Below are 21,071 nucleotides of genomic sequence, written 5' to 3' on the forward strand. Positions count from 1 at the left end.
TCTCATGGAGCAGATCCACAAACTGAAGGCAGGCAAGGCAGCAAGAAGCCAGATTGCCCCCCTTTATCTGCTGTCAGAAGCACAAGGTGCTTTGAGTGCTAAGGAAACAAGAAAATCTACCCTAAGCTGAGCCAGGAATGTTTCTAGGAAGGGAGTGAGGTAGACCAGTTGGCTGCTTTGAATGGCATCCACAAAGAGTCTTCAGTTAGCAATCTTGTTTTTACAGGCCGGCGACGATCTTCGGCAGGATATGCTTGTTCTGCAGATTATTCAAGTGATGGACAACGTTTGGCTTCAGGAGGGCCTCGATATGCAAATGATCATTTATGGATGTCTAGCCACAGGAAAGGCTCAAGGTCAGTACAGATTTGAAAATAAGGCGATTTACATTTTTTAACCTGGTTGGTTCACTGGTAAGATACTACAAACCGCCGGCTTTTATTTTAGGATCCACAGTCAAAGATCCAAGGACCCATGTGTATTCCTTTTCAGGTTTCAAAATTACAAACCAGGATGATTGATGTAAAACATAGCACACTGTGGGACGTTGTGACTTTGCAATTCAGATGTGAACTGGGATGTTCTTTTGCTTCTCTCAGGGAGTTAGCTGCACTAATGGCTACTCTTTCTTTTCTTCATTTCCTAAGATAATACAGATATTGACACCCTCAGTGGAGCTACCATGGAAGCAGGCATCCCAGATTTGTGCTCTAACAGATATTGATAGGCTGGGAAGAGATGCATATCCGAACTTCAAAGTGCAATTTTCTCCTGAATGTGTGTCAGTCACATTTCACAAAAGTCTCACACCATCCGTAATAGAATAACATGACCGTGCAAAACTACTCTCACCGTGAACACACACTATCCATGTGTTTAAGAAACCGTCAGCCTTGTAAATACATGGTATAAAAACATTTGTTCATTAATTATATCTTACTTATTATTTGCACACACACACACACACACACACACATACAATGTCGGTGAGTGGAAGCAAGCATGCAATGGTACACAGGTGGAGATCAGATGACAACGTTGGGGATGAGCTCTCTCCTTCCACCATGCCAGTCTTGAGATTCAAACTTGGTCATCAGGCTTGAATGGCAAGATGATTTACTTCCTGAGCCATCTCCCTTGCCCAAAACTGGCATTTAAATTCTAAAAGAATTTTGAATAGCTATAAAAAATCAGTCAAAATGAACAAACATGCACACTTTGAGCATAACTCAGTATTTCTTTTCCTTTGTAAAAACCAAACATAGATATGGAACGAAAGACTACATGGTTTAGGTCAATCGATCAGTTTCAGTCTCAGAAAGTATCAGTGTTTTTATTCTGTAGGTTTGCAAATTTCACACTAATTCTTGTAATTGAACAGAGCCTTGGGATTTCCTACATAGTTACGCTACTTTCTCCTTTTCAAATGTTTTGGTGGTGAGCATTCACCCTTCCTGTTGTAGGGCTCAATAAAGAGCATTTTCTTAAAGCACATCAAGTATTTTAGTTACCTCATTCCCTCTCCTTTCCCTTCCTCCTGTCCCCTTCATGTCAGTCTCCTTCTATTCTGAAGCTCTTCTCCTTGCATGTCATATGATATATATATGTATATATGTATATGTGTGTGTGTATTGTAAGTGTATGTAAATGTGTATATGTACATGTATGCATGCATGCATATATATATAATTTTATATATTTATAAAAAGCTTGATCCACAAATGGAAAATATATACCATTTATCTTTCTGACCCTTGCTCATCTCACATAATATATCTCATCATGGTATTCATATATTCAATATAACAACCTCTCATGGTATTTATTTTCCAGCAAGCAGCATAACTTCATTCTTCTTTGTGAGTAAATAAAAGTCCGTTGTGCATATACCATGTTTTCTTTATCTGCTTATGGTTTCATTCACTTACTCTGGAAAAATATTCTAAGGCACATAGTCATCGCTTTTAATTCAAAGAGATCTACTATTTAAACCCATTGTTGCAAAGGAGTCATCACCACGAAGCACCTCTCTTCCTGAGGCTCCAGCAGCAGCCTCAGTGTCTTAGCCATTATATCTTGAGAGGTCACCTCTAATGGCAGACAGAATTCCCTCTACCCCTGGGAGACTTAGAAGGAACCATTGTAAACCAGAGACAAGCTACTTTTGTTCCAATAGTAGGGGCCCCTTGTTCCAAGCCAAGTGGCCCCCCAGACATTTTCCAATTTCTTAAGAACGGCCTTTGATTCCTACTACACTGGAATTGTCCTAGCCTAAATTCCACCTTTCCTAGTCTCACAGAAGGAACCTAATTCTTCCATATCCTAACCTGCTGGAAAAGTTAAAATGAATTCGGCCTCGCCAGGCTGTGCTTCTCATTGCTCATAGATCACCTGTGCTTTAGAAATTGAATGAATGCTGGGTCCCAGTGGAATGCTTCAATTCCATCTACCCGTGTCTGTTTGTTATCTCAGCATGCAACCCAGGTGAAATCTTTCAGTGTTAATCAGGAGATTCAGAAGAAACAACTGTAGGCTTTCCCAAAGTGGCAAACCGCAGAAGACAAGCTATTTTCCCCTCTGTGTACCGACAGCCTTCTGTGATGGCAAGATTTATAGAGGGAATTATGCTGACAGAATACGCCTTCAACAAAAGTAGAGACTAAAACAAACGTCGTTTTCAGAAGACAAGGCTGCATTGCCATTCCACCCCAGGGCATATCGGGTACCTATTGTTCAAAGAGCATTCGGTTTTACTATTCCCTCTCTGTGGTCAGAGAGTTTTTCTGGTTCCCTTCATCCTCCAAGCGTTTGATTGTGCAACTCTTAACTACTGTAAGTATTGCAAACATCAGAAAGTCTAGGTTTCGATTTATTCTAGTGATTTTATTTATGAAGCAGTGCCTGGAGAGTTATTGGGGGATATTCATCTTGGGAGAGTTTGAAATACTACTTAAACTGTCTTCCTGTATAGACTGAAAATCAGAGGTCTTGAAAATATTTACATGTTAACAACCTTACGAACACAATGAAATGTCTTGATGGATGAATGGCTGTGGAGGCAAAGGTCCTCCTTAAGTTCAATCGATAGGTGCTCCCTTTTAAATAAAATCATTATTACAGCATCTCCCTAATGGTGTCTGCCACAGAAAGTGCATGTGGCTATCCCCAGGCCTTCTGTTCACCTTGAGAAAGCTAACATTTAATGGTAGTGCTTTCACTAACCTAAAAGGAATTCTATTTTTAAAGTGTGTGTGTGTGTGTGTGTGCACTCATGTGTATATCCATGTTCTAGCATGTGTGTGCACATGCATGTGTACAAACATTCATGTGAAAGCTGAAGATTGAGGAGGAACAGCTTCCACCTCACTCTCCAATCTACATATAGAGGAATAGTCTTTTTAAAAAGTTCTGGAGATACTTTACATGAAAACAATGAAATATGATTGTGTCTGCTCCCTTTTTATCTCCTGTAATTCCCCTCCTATCCCCCAGTCCTGGGATCTGTCACAGCCATTGTCCTCATGCACTTGAGCAGCTGGGCATTACCCTCATAAGACCTGCACAGTATCAAGCCAGTTAAAACTCAAGCACAGACTAGACATGCAATGCCCACGTCCACCCTGTACTAAAGAACTATTAGCAGTGAGTGATGTTTTTTTTTTTGTTTAGATTTTATCCACTGGTAGGATTTCCATGTTACCATGGATGGCTCCAAAAATCACACACATATAAATAACATTGACTGGACCTATGAAATTCAGAGAAGAAAGGGGAGGAAGAAAAGAACAAAGGGAGCCTCTTGCTGAATCCAGAGCTTTCAGATATGGGAGTCTAGCTACCCATCTTGCTTTATAACCACCTCTCAAGGGCTGACATTTATAGGCACACCACTGTATGGGCTCTATACAATTCCATGAGGATTTGAACATCAGTTCCCAGGTTTTTAAGCACTTTATGAATGAACCGTTTCTCAGCACTATGAATTGAGATTTTTATCGTTTATCTGACATGTTTATTGAGGGATTTATATTTTGTTCACTGAAGGCAAAATTTGCATTTGCTATTCAAATGTGAACCTCCTCCTGTAAAGGTTCATGACCCTGCACCCCCAGACATGTGACAGCCAGCTTTTCTAGTGACCACGGAGCTCCCATGAGACCACCTATGGCGGCTTTTTAACCATAGTTCTAGAAAAACATTAAGCTGCTTCTGATAGATCTGATGGAAACAATGTATTCAGATTGATCAGACTTGGGAGGGATGATCAGAAGCCCTCTGTAAGGGCGTCTACAAGGACGGTGTGAGAGGAAAGAAGCAGTACAAGCAGTGCTGACAAACTGTTGCTACCGCACACAGTGAGGCACGTGGTCTAAATGCTGCTCATCCTGGAAAGCAAAAACGGTCCCCTTAACCTTTCTCCCTTATCATCCAGGATTCATAGAGATGGTGCCTGATGCTGTAACGCTTGCTAAGATCCATCTGCACTCTGGGCTGATAGGACCCCTGAAAGAAAACACCATCAAGAAGTGGTTCAGTCAGCACAACCACTTAAAGGAAGATTATGAAAAGGTTTGTTCTTCTGGAACTAATTTTAAGTAATATAGTTAAATAAGAATATGCTCTGGTCCGTTGGATATTGTGATTTATGGGAAAGTAAATTAAATCCACCTTAAGTTCTAATTCCCTCATTCATCAGCCACGTGAGAATGACTTGCTTTAACTGGCATATTAACTAGATGAAAATCTCTACATGTTCTTTTCCTTCGGGTGAAGCTGTTAGCTATTAACAAAAAACTTCTTCACTCACATATCCCTCTCATAGAAACCACAATCCAGAGACGAGGCCTTCTGAAACTGACTCCTTACAGTAGATTCTTCCTTTTTGTACGCAATATTCAAGTTTTATAAATAAACCTCTTTGCTAAAGTTTCTTCTGTTTTGTACCCTGACTTTTCCTCTACTGTTGCTAAATGACTTATAGAATGTAAGAGAAATAGATAATAGAAATTGACAGGATGGTGAAGATTATAGATAGATGGATGGATAGCTAGCTAGATGATAGATAGATAGATAGATAGATAGATAGATAGATAGATAGATAGATGATAGATTAGGTCACTGGTAGAGAGTACATATGTGTACACACACATACACACAAATAAATAGGTGGATAGGTAGTAGAAATAAAGATCTGTAATAGATAGGTAGATGGATAGACAGATAATATAAAAGTAATAGAATACATAGTCGATAATTACAGATGCTTTTTTTCCTCTTTACTATTGTCATGTTGTGTCACTGTTTTTCAACTGACAGGCCTTGAGGAACTTTTTTTACTCTTGTGCTGGCTGGTGTGTGGTGACATTCATCTTGGGAGTCTGTGACCGACATAATGACAATATCATGCTGACAAAGTCAGGCCACATGTTTCATATTGACTTTGGAAAATTCTTGGGTCACGCACAAACATTTGGCGGTATAAAAAGGTCAGTACACAAACATTTATTACAGTAATTAAGCAATGCCCTAAATAATATATAGCATGTAATTGCAAAGAGGCCTAGCAAATAACTTGCGTCAAATCCCCCACAGTAATAGAAGTCTAATAAGAAAAGACTTTTTTCAGTAAATTATTAACAGAAGAGAGCTTCTTCAAGATGTTAAGAAACTAAGTTGGCCTTACTCCATGGGTTACTAAATCTATTCCAACTAATTGTTTCAACTAATATTTTTGTTTTCTCATAAACTTTGGGAAATTATACATGAATTGATGGTTTCGATCCATTGGGTATGTTGCCTGTAGGGGATAACCACCTACATCTTAAACATAATACAATCAGCCAACTGTCCAACCTGACCTCGTCTTGAATTACTCCTCACACGCTTAGTGAGTGACCAGCAATCAAGGGATTATGCGTGGCTGGCTAAACCACTGTACAACCCTGGCTTCCTTCATTGTTGTGGTTGGAGTGCAAAGAGCCTTCCATCGGTTCCTGCATCTGGATCTACAGCTGATGGCTCTTATTTATAAGGTTCTGGGACCTTCAGGAGGTCATGGAGGTGGAGGTAGTTAAGGTTTTCTGTGCTGTCTCCACTGTGTGCTCTCTGTCCCCACTTCCTGACTGTAGAGGGGTTCTACACAACTCTGGCCATCATGTTTGAGCCTCTGCGATAAACTCTATTCCTTTCTACTGAATGTTAAAATAAACTTCTCCAGGTATTTGGTCAAGGTAATGAGAAAAGTAACTAAAAGCAATATTAAACTAATAAACAAAGACACGGCAGAAGAAAATAAGAACTTCTCATAGGAACTACAAAGCAAATATTTGGGGTGAAAATGCCTGGCACATGCATGCTGCTTTAAAGAGGTTTCTCAGAGAAGACAGAGGTATGGGGGTCAATGAACAGTCCATGAAGATGTAGCAAGGGGGCGGGGAGAGTCTGGGGAGACAAAGAAATTAGAAGATTCCCCTGAGCTGAGACTGCTGGAAACAGAAGTCTCAACCTGCCTTCTGAGCAAACAAACACAGATTTGCTACAGTGAACAGGAAGGCTTTCACATCCTGGACACAAAGAAGGGCCCCCCTTTAATCAACATAACTGGAAGATTAAAAAGGATTGACACCAGCAGATTAAATCAAAGGGCATCACAGCCCCAAGATTGCTTAAGGATTCTGGAGACTTCTTGCTTAATCCCTACAGTGGAAATAAAGAGGAATCTCCCAGCTTCCTGAAGCCAACTGGATTTTCTTTTGAAGTATTGCTCAATCATTGTTTCTCCAATTCTCCAACAAAGTCATAAATAAAAGTGATTATGAAATTGTGCACCCACAATCACTTCTTCAGTCAGTTCTTTGGTAACAGTGATAGTTAACTCTTCGTCGTGTAAGAGAGACTGCAGTAATAACGTCAGGCTTGAATGTGACCACCCCTTGTTGATAACTTCCTCTTATAAGGCAGAAGAAATAAAGAAGCAGTCCATCTGCAGCCACAATTGCTCCTCTAACTCATTTTCCCCAGTCTTATTTACTGATTTTCTTTGACACTTTCAAAATGGATAGAATTCATTCCTTTTAGTTCCACTACCCACCTCCTCTCATATCCCTGCACTCCTGTCAGCCCTGCTCAGGTCTCCCTATAGGTTCCTTTCCCACATCCATACATTTTTTTGCTTTGTTTTGTGACCCATTAATTTTAACTGGTTACTCTGTGTGGCCACGCTATTGGAACAACCCATTTGAGCCTTAAGAGCTCAATATCTGGTACCGCACTGTAGACAATGACTTTTTCTTCCCTAGAATCCATCAGTTGCCAATAATTCATTGTGGAGGGCATACGGGTTAGTTTTTGTCATCAACTTGATGCAAACTAAGGTCACCTGAGAAAGAAGTACCTCAGCTTAGCAAATACCACCATCAAAATGGCCTGCGGTTTGTCTGTGGGACACTTTCTTGGTTGTTAATTTGTGAAGGAAGGCCCAGTGCATTGTGGGTGATGCCACCCTGAGCAGTTAGTTCTGGGTTGTGTGTTTGTGTGTGTGTGTGTGTGTGTTTGTGTGTGTGTTTTGAGGCATATGCATGTGTGATTGTGTGTATGTGAGTGTGTGTGTGTGTTTTTCAAGGCATGTAGTTGTGTGTTTGTTTATATGTGTGTGTTTTGGGGATACACGTGTGTGATTATGTGTGTATTTTCAGGTGTGTGTGTGTGTGTATGTGTGTGTGTGTGTAAAAGACAGTGTTTGATCCTACAGCTATCATATACTTTACATGCAATAGTAAGTTCTTTTTCTATACCTCATTTTTCTCATCTATAATAATGTGGACTTTTGTCTGAAGATTAACCAATTTAATATATGTAAATATATACTACATGGGTGGTAATGTATTCCAGCAAGTCCTTCCTATCCTGTGGTATCATTTTTGGCACATGTCATCAAGGCTTAAAAGCCCATTCTAGGTACTGCTTCTCAACAATGTCCCTAATGGCATCACTAATCACTAGGTAGAAATTAGCCATAACGGGAATAATTATAGCATGGAATTTGGCATAGGATATAAACTCATAAGTTAATTTTCTTTGAGAAGAAAATTCTGAAGGTTTTCAGTTTAAAAAAGAAACATGGGTTGACTGGGAAAAGTTTGAGGACAAACAGAAAAGAGAGAAGAGAGAGTGATATAGGCTGATTGTCCTGTCCTGCTGCCTTCTGCAGGCCACACCTGTCACCTGTGCTACCTTCTTTTCCTGGCTAAGGATCAATGCACCTTTCACTGTCATCTTGTTTAGCCCTCATTCTAAGTCTAGTCTTTAAGGAAAGTCTACAAACGTGCCTCTAAAGTGAGCATAGTAAATAATATAAAAAGGAGCTGTGGATACAGCGCCATGGTGGAATATGTGTATAGCACACATCCAATTCCCACCATAGGAAAGCAAGGAGGAAGGAAGGGAGGAAGGGAGGGGTGGAAGGTGTGCAAGGAAAGAATGGAGGGAGGGAGGAAGGGAGGAAGGCAGGGAGGGAGGGAGGGAGAAAGGTAGGAGGAAGGGAGGAAAGAGAAGGGGAGGGAGGGAGAGGAGTGGGGAGGGATGAAGGAGAAAATGCCATGTGTCTCATTCTGGGTGAACAACTCCATGTTGAGCTTAATAGGAAATACTAAGCCTTATTTCTTGTAGACCACACCTACAAGTGGTAGAAATGCTTTCAGGAGTGACTTGGGCTCATCTCTGTTTTTCCCTTTTGACCATTTAGACCTACCTACTTTCAAACTCTCACTGACACATTAGAGCATTAATGAACTCATCCTCACAGACAGGCCAATTCTTGATCCCAGCAAGTACCAGGAGTCCATGGAAATCATGGCCGTGCACTTTCCTTACTTAGGACTCCAAGGAAAACACAGTAATTGTGAAGACCCATTCAGTCTCCTGGCCCTTCCTAAGTCCTGCCTCACCATAAATTCGGGACACAGACATATTGAGAGGGCCTGTTTTGCGGAGGTCGCTGCTTTGCATACCCCCTTTCTAACAAAAAGACAGGATGTGCTGAGCCTCAAGGGAGCTCCTGACTCAGTACCTAAAGTTACTAAACAGTTACTAAGACCTGGGACTTCCAGGAGACTGAGGACTCATAGTGCTTGTCCAAGAGTCAAGACAGGAGGGAAAACATTTTGCATTTAGGAAATTATTACTGAAGCGCTCCTCCGCTGATAATTGCTTAGAGTCTGGCGATCTCATGGGCTTCCGTGCTCATTCTGTAATCGTGTGCTCACATTGACACTGTTCTTATATTGCTCATGTGTGGCCTTCCCGCGCTGCCTAATTACACAAAGCTCTATCCTACTCAATGGAGACTCCAGATTTGCCTTCCCAATTAACTCGAGGATATTAGACAAGAGACGTGTGATCCTTCTGTTGGACAGGAAAATATGCTTTCTGGAATGTAGGCCATTTGTGATATCAAGGAAAAGGTACGTTTAAGCATCCCGAGGGCACCAAAGCCATTTGTGGCCACGCTAATGATGCCATTGTGATTAGAGAAGTGTACAGCTTTCAGACATCTTTAAAACGGCGCATCTCAATGTGCCTATGGTATCTCTCGGTGACCAAAACATTTCAACTTCACAGAAGCAATAAAAACAATCCTGATAATAGTGACAAAGTGTGTCACATTACCTAGTCCTGAATCTCAGTCCGAGGACCAAGTATATCATTCAGACACTCGAATCTTTCAATCCTGAGACTGAAGTCTCCCTGTGCATCCATTTACTGACTCTCATCAGTCTCCCCAGTAAAGGAAGTAGCGCTGTGCTGCTCATAGATCCCAACAGACACACGTTTATGGTCGTAAGTCTGTCTTGGAGCCTGGCACTTCCATCCAGCTCTACCCTCCCTGACTCCATCACCGGGATTGAAGCCAGTAGCTCTCTACAGATTGTTGTGGCTTTGATACAGGCACAAAGCATGTATTCTACATCATGGAATGTGGGCTTGTATTCTTTGAAAATGGTCAAAAATAGCCTTGAAAGCTTCCATTGTATTTGACACGTGATAGTTTCATGAATCGAGAAAAGGAAAAAAAAAAACATTTAAGGCAAACGCCATTACTTTCTGTTTTGCGAGCAAAGGCAGAGTAGTCGCAGTTGTTAGAGTGTGTGCAAGGGTGCCAGTCATTGGTGACATAACCATTGGATGGTACCATGAAGCTCCCAGTTCTCACCGATCCCAACAGAGCTTGCTCTCCCCTGCCGTGGGACAGGTGAAACTTTCTTTGGTTAGTGCCCGATGTTACATTCCTCACATATTTATCATCGTGATGTGTATTAAACCCATACATTTAAAACCTGAAATCAGATGCCTTACAGGATGTTTGAACTGCGGAAAATGCCAAAGCTAAGCCTAAGTGTGGAAGTAGTCAGGGTGACATTCTTTGACATGTGCCTATTCCTGTTTAATGCAAAGCAGGCAGAACTCTACACTGCGTTTATTTTTGCAATAGTAGTATTAAATGGGTAGAAATAGTAATTCCTAGGATGTGTGACATAAACGTCAGACTAGTCTATAGACTTTAGAATGACCAGAGACCATCCTACATCATTGAGGTGAAGCCCAATGGTATTATCTAGATGACATGACTTAACATTTGAGAACGGTGCTTCTGGAATTCTTGTGCCTAATATAATTCATGTTTGCTGTCTTTGAAGGGAAGCCTTCTAAAGGGCTGGAGAGATGGCTCAGTGGGCAATGTGTGTTCTATCAAGTCTGACAGCCTGAGTGTCAGCTCGGGGCTCACACGATAAAAGGAGAGAACTGACTTCTTCAAGTTGTCCCTCGACTTCCACATACGTGCCATGACATAACCCCCATGTGTGTGCACACCTGTGAATATGCAGTGTTCAATAAAATGGAAGCCCTTTAGTTTCTGAGTGTGGGCATGTGTATGTAAAGGGAATTTCAGCAAGCAGAAGCATGCGTTTAAGGATATAGCACCTCATGTAGTCACATTTCATTGTTACCATTAGTGCGCTCCGTCCATTCCCTTAACTCCCCATTTACAACTGGGGCCATTACACTGCAATGGGTGACATTACTGTTACCATGGTATTTCTTGAGGACAAACACATTTGAAATTCATAAAAACAAATTTCAATGACAGCCAGGTATGCCTTGCTGATGTATCTATATTATAGTCCAAGGCCCAAAGGCATCATTGAAACGTGGTATCTTACCAAAACCTAATAAGAAAATCATGGATACTACATATTCTTTACCAGTCACCCTTAATGGGAATTGCTTAAAGTTACTGAACAACTAATTATTCCAAGGGTGTGTGACAGTGGAGAGATTTCAAGCAGTGATTAAGACTCTGTTTTAAAGATTGCTAGGCTGAAGATTTAGTTCAGTAGGTAAGGACATTTTTGCTACAAAGACTGATAGTCTGAGTTTGATCCCTGAGGTAACGAAACACACACACACACAACACATACACAACACACACACACATACACACACACACTTAGGCAAGCATGTGTACATACACACATGCAGACACACTCAAATAAAAAGTTAAGCATTTAAACAATTTAAAAGGGTGAATGGATTTTGGAGGTGACTAGTTAGGTAAGAAAGCTCACTGGACAAGTATGAAGACCTGAGATCAAATCTGTAGGACTTCCACACAAAGATAAGCATGGTCGTGTGTGTGGGCATGACCCTAACACTTTGAGAAGCAGAGATAGGAATGTCTCTAGAGCTTGCTGGTTAGCTGGTTAAGTTCAATGAGAAACTCTCTGTTAGGAGAATATAATGAAGAATTATAAACAGGACCTCAACATCCTTTTCTGGTCTACACACACACACACACACACACACACACACACACTCACACACACACACACACAGAGAGAGACAGAGACAGAGACAGAGAGACCGAGAGAGACAGAGAGAGAAAGAGAGAGAAAGAGACTCACAGAAGGGGTTGGATGCAGAAGGAGAGAGAAATGGTCTATCTCTGTTGTGAGTAGCCATGGAGTGGCAGAGGTGAAGCTTGTCAGAACCCAACAGCCCTGCACTGCTAGAATGGAGCACTGCACAGCCAGCACATCACCACCTCACGAGTCGTTCAGTGATGCTACAGTCCTGTGGTCACCCTGCCCTTTCACTCTGCAACACATCTGTGCTCTCACCTGTGGTGCTCTAATTAGAAGACCAACTTCTTCCCACCCCCACTGCACTGAGAAGGCAAACCCACCCCAACAGAGAGGGCTTTACTGTGGACTGTAAGCTCTCCACACTTACTAACATCACAACCTCCTCGTTTCCCTCTTAAACAAACATTTCAGCTCCGTGCACCTCTCCTCTTCCGATGACCGTTGTAGTCTCAGCAACCGTGTTTTCCTTGCACATTTGCCCATTACTATTCAAATCATCTTTTTGGATAAACTGAGTCCTCAAAGGTCAAATAACTCTGTCCCACGGCCCACAGGCTTCATGCTGTGCTTAGCTTCCCTCCGGGAAATGTTTCCTGTGGGTTCTCCACCTTACTATTCATTTTGTAAGCTTATCAAATGGGATGTATTCTTTATCATTTGATAGAACCTGTGCTGGTTTGAATATGACACATGCTCCTTCTTCCCCGCTTATCAGGTCTCAATGACGGGGTTCTAGGCAGCCTGAGCCTGGCAAAAATGGTTCTGCAGGCCTCACTCTTCTCTTCCCTCTGCATTTGCTAAAACAAAACCTGCTAGATTTTTACCTCCTAAATTCCTAAAGCTAACTTTGTTCTTCTGAGGCTGACCATCAAGGTGCAGCTATCAAAGTATGGATGACATTCAGTAATCAAAAGCCCCCTTTGGCTCACCTAATTAAAACATGCCCAATCAAAATGAACCAACTCATTCTAACACGGGGTTTCCCCATTTACCTTTATAGACTGACATTTGCCTACAGACCATGTCATGGCTGCCCACTCTCTATCCAGAGGCAGTCTTTTGTTGCCCCCTCCCTAAGACAAACACCCTTCTCCCCTCTCCCTTGGCTCCTTCCCCTTCTCCCTCTATCCCTTGTCTTTCTCTTATTCCATGCCCTGTGTCTGTCTGGGGCAAATATATCTCCTTTGTGCTGAGAGCTTGGTCTTGGGGTGTCTTGTGCCGACATGAGTCCCTTCAGTCAACAGTGTTAACTGATGCCATCTTGAAGGCATCACACTACCTCAGAAACGACCCTTCTACAGCCTTCTGCAAGGCCTTCTCAGGGTCTACTCCAGAATGGCTTCTTTCTCCTAAGCCATCAAATGCTTGCTTCTCTAAGACTCCCTCTTGTCTTGTTTCTCTCACGTCTTATGATACTGTTTTCATCTGTATCCAGATAATTCGATAAAAAGATTAATAATATCTTTTGAGATAGTTGTAGATTTACATATGATTATAATAAACAAGACAAAGAGATCTTGCATGCACATTCAGTTCTACCAATGGTAACATCTTGTAGAATTATAATTTGTCACAAGGTACCACAAATACACCTGATTACCTGTAGTCCACAACCCTACTTCTTGTTTATCTTAGGATAGACTTCCATCCATTCTTCATTTCTGAAGTTCTGGGATGTCTAGAATGTTATATAAATAGAATAATCTGAAATGTACTGAAGTTCTATTTTTACTCTTTTGCTGTACTATAGTTCCTCAGGAGAGTCGATCCAAGCCATTGTTTTCAAAGCTGTGCCTTTTGATTGACAAATAACATTTCCACACTCTGAGTGTAGTGCAGTCTGTTCAGCCATTCATCCGTTGAAGGACATCTGGATCCCTTAAGCTACTGTGAACAACTCATGTATGGAGCTCGTGAATCCCAAGTTTTCCTTTCTCAGATAAAGGGCCAGGGCTGTGACTCTTGGGTTACCCTTGCTTGTATATTGCTGCAGATTTCAAGAAGCTGAAGACAAATAGGTTTTTTTGGAAATGAAAATAATGTGCCAAAAATGGGACATGTGACATACACTTCTACCAGACAGCATGAGGAGTTCGGTTTCTCCCCATTCTTCTCTTGTTTTTACTCATATGGCTAAGTGTGCTATTCTACTCTTTCATTTTAGGTCTGATCTGCATACAGGAAAATAATGTGCGTATTGATTATCTTCACATACTCATGAAACGTCTCTTAAGATCTTTGCTTCCTAATTATATCATTTGACTTTTTAAACTATTGAAATGTGAGAATATTTTATATTCTTCATGCTAATTATTTATTGTCTATAACACCTTCAATGATCATTTTCCATAACTTCTGATTGACTATGCATCCTATTGACATTGGTTTTTGCTAATGTTAATAACGTGCTTAATTCCAGAAATGATGGACCTAGCCCTCAGTCGCAAAGCTTTCTCTTATTTTTATGACAAGTTTATAGCTTTGGGATTTATATTTTTAGTTGGTTTTTGCTTTTAAGTATGAAGTTTAGATCGAAGTTTCTATGTATGTCTATGGATACCGAATTGTATCCCAAGCTACCTCTTGTCCTTTGAATTGCTTTCACAATATCATTAAGAAACGATTTTGCCACAGTTGCCAATTGGATAGGTTTGTTTCAGTGTTGCAAATCCTATTCCATTGGCCAACGTTTGTATTCTTATGCTGGTGCCCAGTGGTAGCACCCTTCTGAGAGACAAAGGTGCCACCTTACAGCCTGGTAAGAGGCAATGCGTGGGTGTGCAAGTAGAATTGAAATCATTATTTCTTCTAAAAATATTTGGCTGGGGGCGGTTGATTTTGATTTTGTTTTAAAAACATTTTATTTCATTTGGTTCTTTGGGTAAAGAGAACAGTTTTTCTTGTCTGTTTCTCTTTTTTCTTTTTTCTGTGGTCAGAATATGTATGTTGATATTTCTGCATCACCAATGTATTTGGGTCCAGTTCTAGAACTTATGAGACAGGAGACGTTCAGGAAACTTATCATCATGTTATTTCTTGTGTCCTGACATGGCTCAGTGGTTTGCCTGTCATTTTCAGGGACTTTAGCGTGACTCATTGGGTAATGTAAGGAAAGACAGCATCAGACCAGCAAGACTTTACCTCCAGCCTAGATCTTTTGTCTAAGGTCCTGAAACATGTGCTGTGTAATCTTGGTCATCAGCATTGGTCAATTTCCAAGGTGGGTCTGGTGTAACTTGGGTGCGAGTGGTGACCCCTCTGAATGACGCTGTTCAGTTTTCCTGTTACACAAGGAAGAGAAGCTGGACTTCATGACACTCCTGCTCCCTCCTGTCCCAAGCCATCACCCCTTCTCACTTACAATTTTGAAATCCGTTTTAAGTCTTCCCACTTCTCTGGATTTGTATGCCACAACCCTCATCCTAATACAAAATAATATCATATGAAATCAAAAATTTCTACAAAGCATCTCATCTGATCTGTCCAAATACACCCTTCTTATCTCTCTTCATATTGCAGATGGAACGATCCTTTATTAACATTACTGTTGTTACTTAATACATCTAAATTGTCTATATACCAACATTATTTTTGTGGAGAGGAAACAGGACGGGGTCTCATGTTTACCAGGCTGCAAACTTACTTACTAGGAGCCAAGAAGATCTCGGGTTCCTGATCCCCCACCTCCCTAGCTCTGGGATTACTGGCAGGTCCCACCACAATCCCATTTATGAGGTCCTGGACATGAAACTCAAGACTTTATGTATGACAGTCTAGTGGATGAGCTATATTCCTAGACCACAACACAGTGCTTTCGAAAGCTCTTTAACCTCACCTGTATATTGTAGAGCAGAGGTTCCGTGAAGCCCATTGATGGTTAGCTGTCATGCTCTGACATTTGTGGGTAACCTCTTAGGTTCGAGTCACAGGATGAGCAGCAGCAGACCCTCAGTGAGGGAGCCCTCAGTGCAGCAACCATGGCAAAGCTTCTCACAGTGACCTTAAGACACTAATGCTTTATGCAGAACTGCTCTATGTCTGCATGGGGAGCTGACACAAACATAACAGTAAATGCCAAATATGCATACCTAACATTCCTTTGACCGAATAAATTTATCTCCTCAGTAATTACTACCTCTTAGAATATGTTCTTTTTTTTTTTCTTTTTCTTGGTTCTTTTTTTTGGAGCTGGGGACCGAACCCAGGGCCTTCCACTTCCTAGGCAAGCGCTCTACCACTGAGCTAAATCCCCAACCCCTTAGAATATGTTCTTACATTTCCAAGGGCATCGGCATTTTTAAATCACCAGGCCACTCCTTCTGTCTGCTGGAAATCTGGAAAGCACTCTCAGCATTTTTACTGAATGCTAGTTTTGGGGAAAGGTTAGTCATACCTTTATACAAAAGTTAATTATGGAACCACGAGGAAAGAATCATAACAAGCATACTCTGTGGTCTCCCCACGTAAATGCTAAATTATCACCAGCTCGTCGCTATACAGGCTACTTTTATTTTACTTGCTGTTTGTAACAGAAAACCATCATCATATTGTTTCAGATTTGGAGACTGTATAAAGGAAGGAGAGATGCTTCCTTTTCTCCTGAAAAACATACAATTCATTTGTTTGCTGTTGTTTTTTTCTTCTAAAATTATCATAAGACTTTCAGCAAGGAACAGGTTCTATTAAGGAATATTTCTTCTAAAAATTAATGTGTATTATTTATGTTGTACACATGTGTGCACCAGGGTACACAAGAAAAACTCAGAGGACAAGTTGGGGAAGTGTTTTCCCCTCCCATAACATGGTTCTCAGGCTTCTAACTCAGATCAACAGATTTGGTGACAAATACCTTTACCCACTGAGCAATCTTCCCAGCCCTGGGAAGATTTATTGCAGGTAAACAGTTTAATCTTTATGACTGGGTCAGCATTAAAGCATCAGAGAAAGGAAAGTGAGAGAGGGAGGAAGAGAAGAGGAGAAAACACACACACAAACAAATACGCATGTGCACACATGCACGCTCACAAAATCGGGCGCGCACACACATCTAGAATTAAGTTGAATCCTCAGTCAATGATCAAACCCCAGCACAGCTAAAGCTTCTGTACAGGGACCGGATAGACTCCTTGTTGTGTATAAAACTCCCTTTCATTTACAGAAGAGTTCTAGTACAATTCTTATTTTTATGAAATTCACCAAATGCAAAGAAAGATGGAGGCTTCTATTTTCTTGGGCTCCCAGACCATTTCAACTGTGATGTTTGCAGAGTGAAATCTGTTTCTTTAGTATTAGTGTTAGTTTACATTTTTCTCCTGTTTGGATGTTTCTTTCAGGTTCCTGTGTGTGAGTTTTCTGTGCCTGATTTCTCATGGCAATTGGCAGGGACAAAAGTGTCATTTTTTTTCATGGAACCACAAAAACTTTCTAAGAGGAATCATTTTGGCCAATTGTAGTTTTATCGGCTGAAAAGAGAAAAGTATATCTGTCTCATTAAAAAGAGTTCAGGAATTTATAATATTTTAGATTTTTCCAAAACTATTTCCAAGGTTCAATTCATAGTAAAAATAGTATAAGATGGGGCGGGGGGGATCTTGTGGGTTTGTTTCTGAATATTCCTAAAATAACATTTTATAATTGTTTATATAATAAATAATATACTATTCTAAAATATTCCTAAAACTTTCCTAAAATCTGGTGCATGAGGTAATTTTCTGTTGCTGTGATAAAATATAGGACGAAGAGCAACTTAAAGAATAGTGAGGGTTTCCTTTGGCTTGTGGCTCCAAAGGGATTGAAGCCCCTATTTCCGAAAGGCATGGCGAGCTCACAGAGCGGGAAGCTGGCCCATCACATTTACATACATACACACAAAGTGGAGAGAGTGTAAAAAGTGGGTTAGGGCTCCCAGGTTTCAAGGCCCAAACCCAGAGCTGTAGTCCTTTGTCTGGGCTCCACTTCCTAAAGGTTCTCCAAAGAGCAACATGAACCCAGGACCACATACTTAAACCGAGAGCCTATGGGCACATTTATTCTTCAAGCGACCACAATTAGCAACAATGCAAACGGCAACAGTACACGATATAATATGATGAAATAAAAGGCCCGTGTAAGGACCCATGCACCCAAGCAATTTATGGTGATAAAACCAGGATTAATTTAAATGTTAAAGTGAAAGTTAGAAATCGATGCCACTTTTGAGTGAGAAGACAGAAGGAGCCTTAGTTGTGATAAGGCTCAGCTTGGCAAACACTGGTGGCTGTTTGAAGACTCGTGGTAATAGACAACAGTGATATCTAAAATGTATCGGGTGCTTGCTATGTAGTAAGTGCTTTTCTGTCATTTTAGCTATGAGATCCTCTCAGCCATATCAATAAGCAAGTGTTTCCAGCCCATTTGATAAAGAATGAAATTTAGGAATGGAGTTGGTAAGTCTCTCATCAAGGGCAAGATCGAGTGGTACACAAAACCCAGACTTGAAATCTGAACCGCGGGGTCTCCGGCCTGGGCTCTCTGCACCGAGCTTCCTCCTGCCACAGAAGCTCCTGAGTACACGGTGCTCTCCGTGTTTGGCACACATTTTAAACAAGAGAGAAAGAAGTCACGGCGCATTCAGACCCTGTGCTTTCCGCTCGTGTTTCCAACATCTCTTCTCCCAGCCCTGCTGAAGCACCGCCCCATAAAGTGTATCACAGGACGAGCATGAAGCCAGGGAAGACCAATAGCAAAACGAGCGCTCAAAGTTAGAGGCATTAGAGCTGGTGCTTCAGAGGTTCTGCTCCGTGCGGAGCTCAACACATTTGACTGAAGCTGTTGCTGGGCAAAGAAATCAAAGACAAAGGAACGCTTTTTTGTTATTTTGACCCCTCTTGATGATAAGCGAGTACTATAAAATACAAGTTTTACTATTTCACTTTGGGACAGGATCCCACCTCTGAGACCAGACTAATTTAGAAGCCAACATGTAATCTAGGCTGGCCTCAAACTCACGGTCTGTGTAGCCGTTGATGAAGTGGGATTTTCAGGTGTGACCCACAGTGTCCAGCTTTAAAGTAACAGTTTAAAGCAACTACAACCATTCAACTGAGAACGGGGACCCCATTGGAGGAGTTAGAGAAAGGATTAAAGGAGCTGAAGGGGTTTGCAACTCCATAAGGACAACAATACCAACCAACCAGAGCTCCCAGGGACTAAACCACTACCCAAAGACTACACATGGCTACAGCCGCATATGGAGCAGAGAATGGCCTCGTTGGGCACCAATGGGAGGAGAAGCCCTTGGTCCTGCCAAGGCTGGACCCCCTCAGTGTAGGGAAATATCAGGGCAGAGAGACAGAAAGAGGTGTGTGGTTGGGTGGGGGAGCACCCTCATAGAAGAGGGGGGAGAGGGGATGGGATAGGGGGCTTATGGACGTGAAAACAGGAAAGGTGATAACATTTGAAATGTAAATAAAAAATATACAATTTTTTAAAAGGGGACGATAAAATGTTATTTCTCAAAAAAGAAAAAAAACAAAAGTACAACCACCGTTTGGAGAAATTCTTGGCTGGTAGCCAGAGTCCACTTCCTCAAGTGTGCTTACAGAGCTTTTCCATTTGATTCCCATAGTTCAGAAAGGTCTAGTTAAGTCACATCAGTGGGATTTCTACCTCGACAATGTTTTTATTAAAACAGCAAAGTCTTGTACCAGCAAAGGACACTATTCTATTCTAAAGGCTCCCTGAACTCCCTCTCAATTTCTTCAGTTGTGATTTGATACAACCTTACATGAACCCCAGGCTGTCAAATTCAAAACATATGTCATTCTATTTGAACCACAAGGGTATCCCCATTTAGGTGCTGCTGGAAGAATCTAGGTCAGGCTGGTGTGAAATCGCCCTCACTGATGTAGCTGCTGAAACCTCCTCAGATAAAGATGTCCCTGCCCCACCCCCCTCCCTGCTTCTCTTCTCCTAGAGTTGCTAATGCTCCATCTCAGGATTAGCATGTCTAACACTTTTTGGAGATGGGAGCTGCTTTTCCATCCTCTGGGCTACAGGGGGCGGTATGAGTTGTGAGACAACATGGTCTGCACTGTCCTGGTGTGCTGAGCGTGTTTACTGAGTCGTGTGTGAAATGAATTAAAGCTGGTTTCTAAAACTCCCTGCTCACTAAGCATATGACAGGGAATTGGTTACATCTGTTGCTGTTGTTTCATAAATTATCTTCTGAAAGAAATCGTCATTAAAATATCTTAACTTTTATCCAAATTCTCTTCCTAAGGAGTCACCCTTCCAAGGGAAAGAAAATAGCTTTTAAGGCTTATTATTTTATAAACTCAAATTCTGTTTTATCACCTCCAAATGTGTCAGTAAATATACTGCCAGTGAGGACTTGGCATAATTCCTCCTTGTGCTGTTCATTAGAGCCTAGCTTCTCTCAGTAGATACATTGTGTCCAAACATAATTGGGAATTAAACATTTCACCCAGTGTAGAGGAACACTGTAGCACACCTTATGCTGTCTCCACTTCAGCCCAGTTATTCAAAGTCCTCAGTTACTAAGTTTTCCCACTGCTCTGCGATAACCCACACTAGACTAGAAAAAAGATCCAGCAGAAATATGTTGCAGTAACTCCTTGCATTAACTGGACACACCATGGCATCTCCTCTTTCTATTTTTAGGGACCGAGCGCCTTTCATTTTTACTTCAGAGATGGAGTACTTTATTACGGAGGGTGGGAAAAACACACAGCATTTTCAAGACTTCGTGGAGCTCTGCTGCAGAGCCTACAACATTGTGAGGAAGCACAGCCAACTGCTCCTGAGCCTTCTAGAAATGGTAAGTCCCTTGGAGAAATGTGGAAAGTCCTGAGCTTCAAGGGTGTCTCCTCCAGCCGTCTACTTCTAATGGGTTGGAATTCCCCTGATTCCATTTTGAAACAATTGTTAAAACAGAAGGGAGTGGGTGAGCGATTATGTTTCTTGGCAATTTATAGTTCCTGGTTTTCATCTCGGAAGTCACCAATGGCAGCAGGACTGGTACATTGAGAGGGGATCCACGGCAGAGTTGAAGAGGACTCAAGAGAAGTCATTTTTTAAATAACGTCTTTGTGTGTGTTGTCCCTTTTTGAAACTGCTTCAAAATTTCTGTTTGGCATACATATGATGTAA

At 41.4% G+C, this 21,071-nt stretch overlaps 1 protein-coding gene across 7 annotated transcripts in view; it reads left to right on the top strand.

Moving 5' to 3' along the window:
* Pik3c2g (phosphatidylinositol-4-phosphate 3-kinase, catalytic subunit type 2 gamma) overlaps window positions 1-21,071 on the top strand; it is a 366,288-nt gene that overhangs the window by 248,822 nt on the left and 96,395 nt on the right. For 6 of the 7 annotated variants that reach the window (XM_087655648.1, NM_053923.2, XM_087655647.1 and 3 more), the window contains 4 exons: window positions 227-356; window positions 4,433-4,569; window positions 5,317-5,486; window positions 20,583-20,739. In XM_087655648.1, the coding sequence (XP_087511774.1) occupies window positions 227-356; window positions 4,433-4,569; window positions 5,317-5,486; window positions 20,583-20,739 (594 nt within the window). Of the gene's footprint in view, window positions 1-226; window positions 357-4,432; window positions 4,570-4,822; window positions 4,909-5,316; window positions 5,487-20,582; window positions 20,740-21,071 lie in introns of those variants that run through there. The other variant, XM_087655650.1, reaches the window with a different exon arrangement.

The sequence above is a fragment of the Rattus norvegicus genome, chromosome 4 (assembly GCF_021556685.1).
Source record: "Rattus norvegicus strain SHRSP/BbbUtx chromosome 4, alternate assembly SHRSP_T2T, whole genome shotgun sequence".
NCBI lineage: Eukaryota > Metazoa > Chordata > Mammalia > Rodentia > Muridae > Rattus > Rattus norvegicus.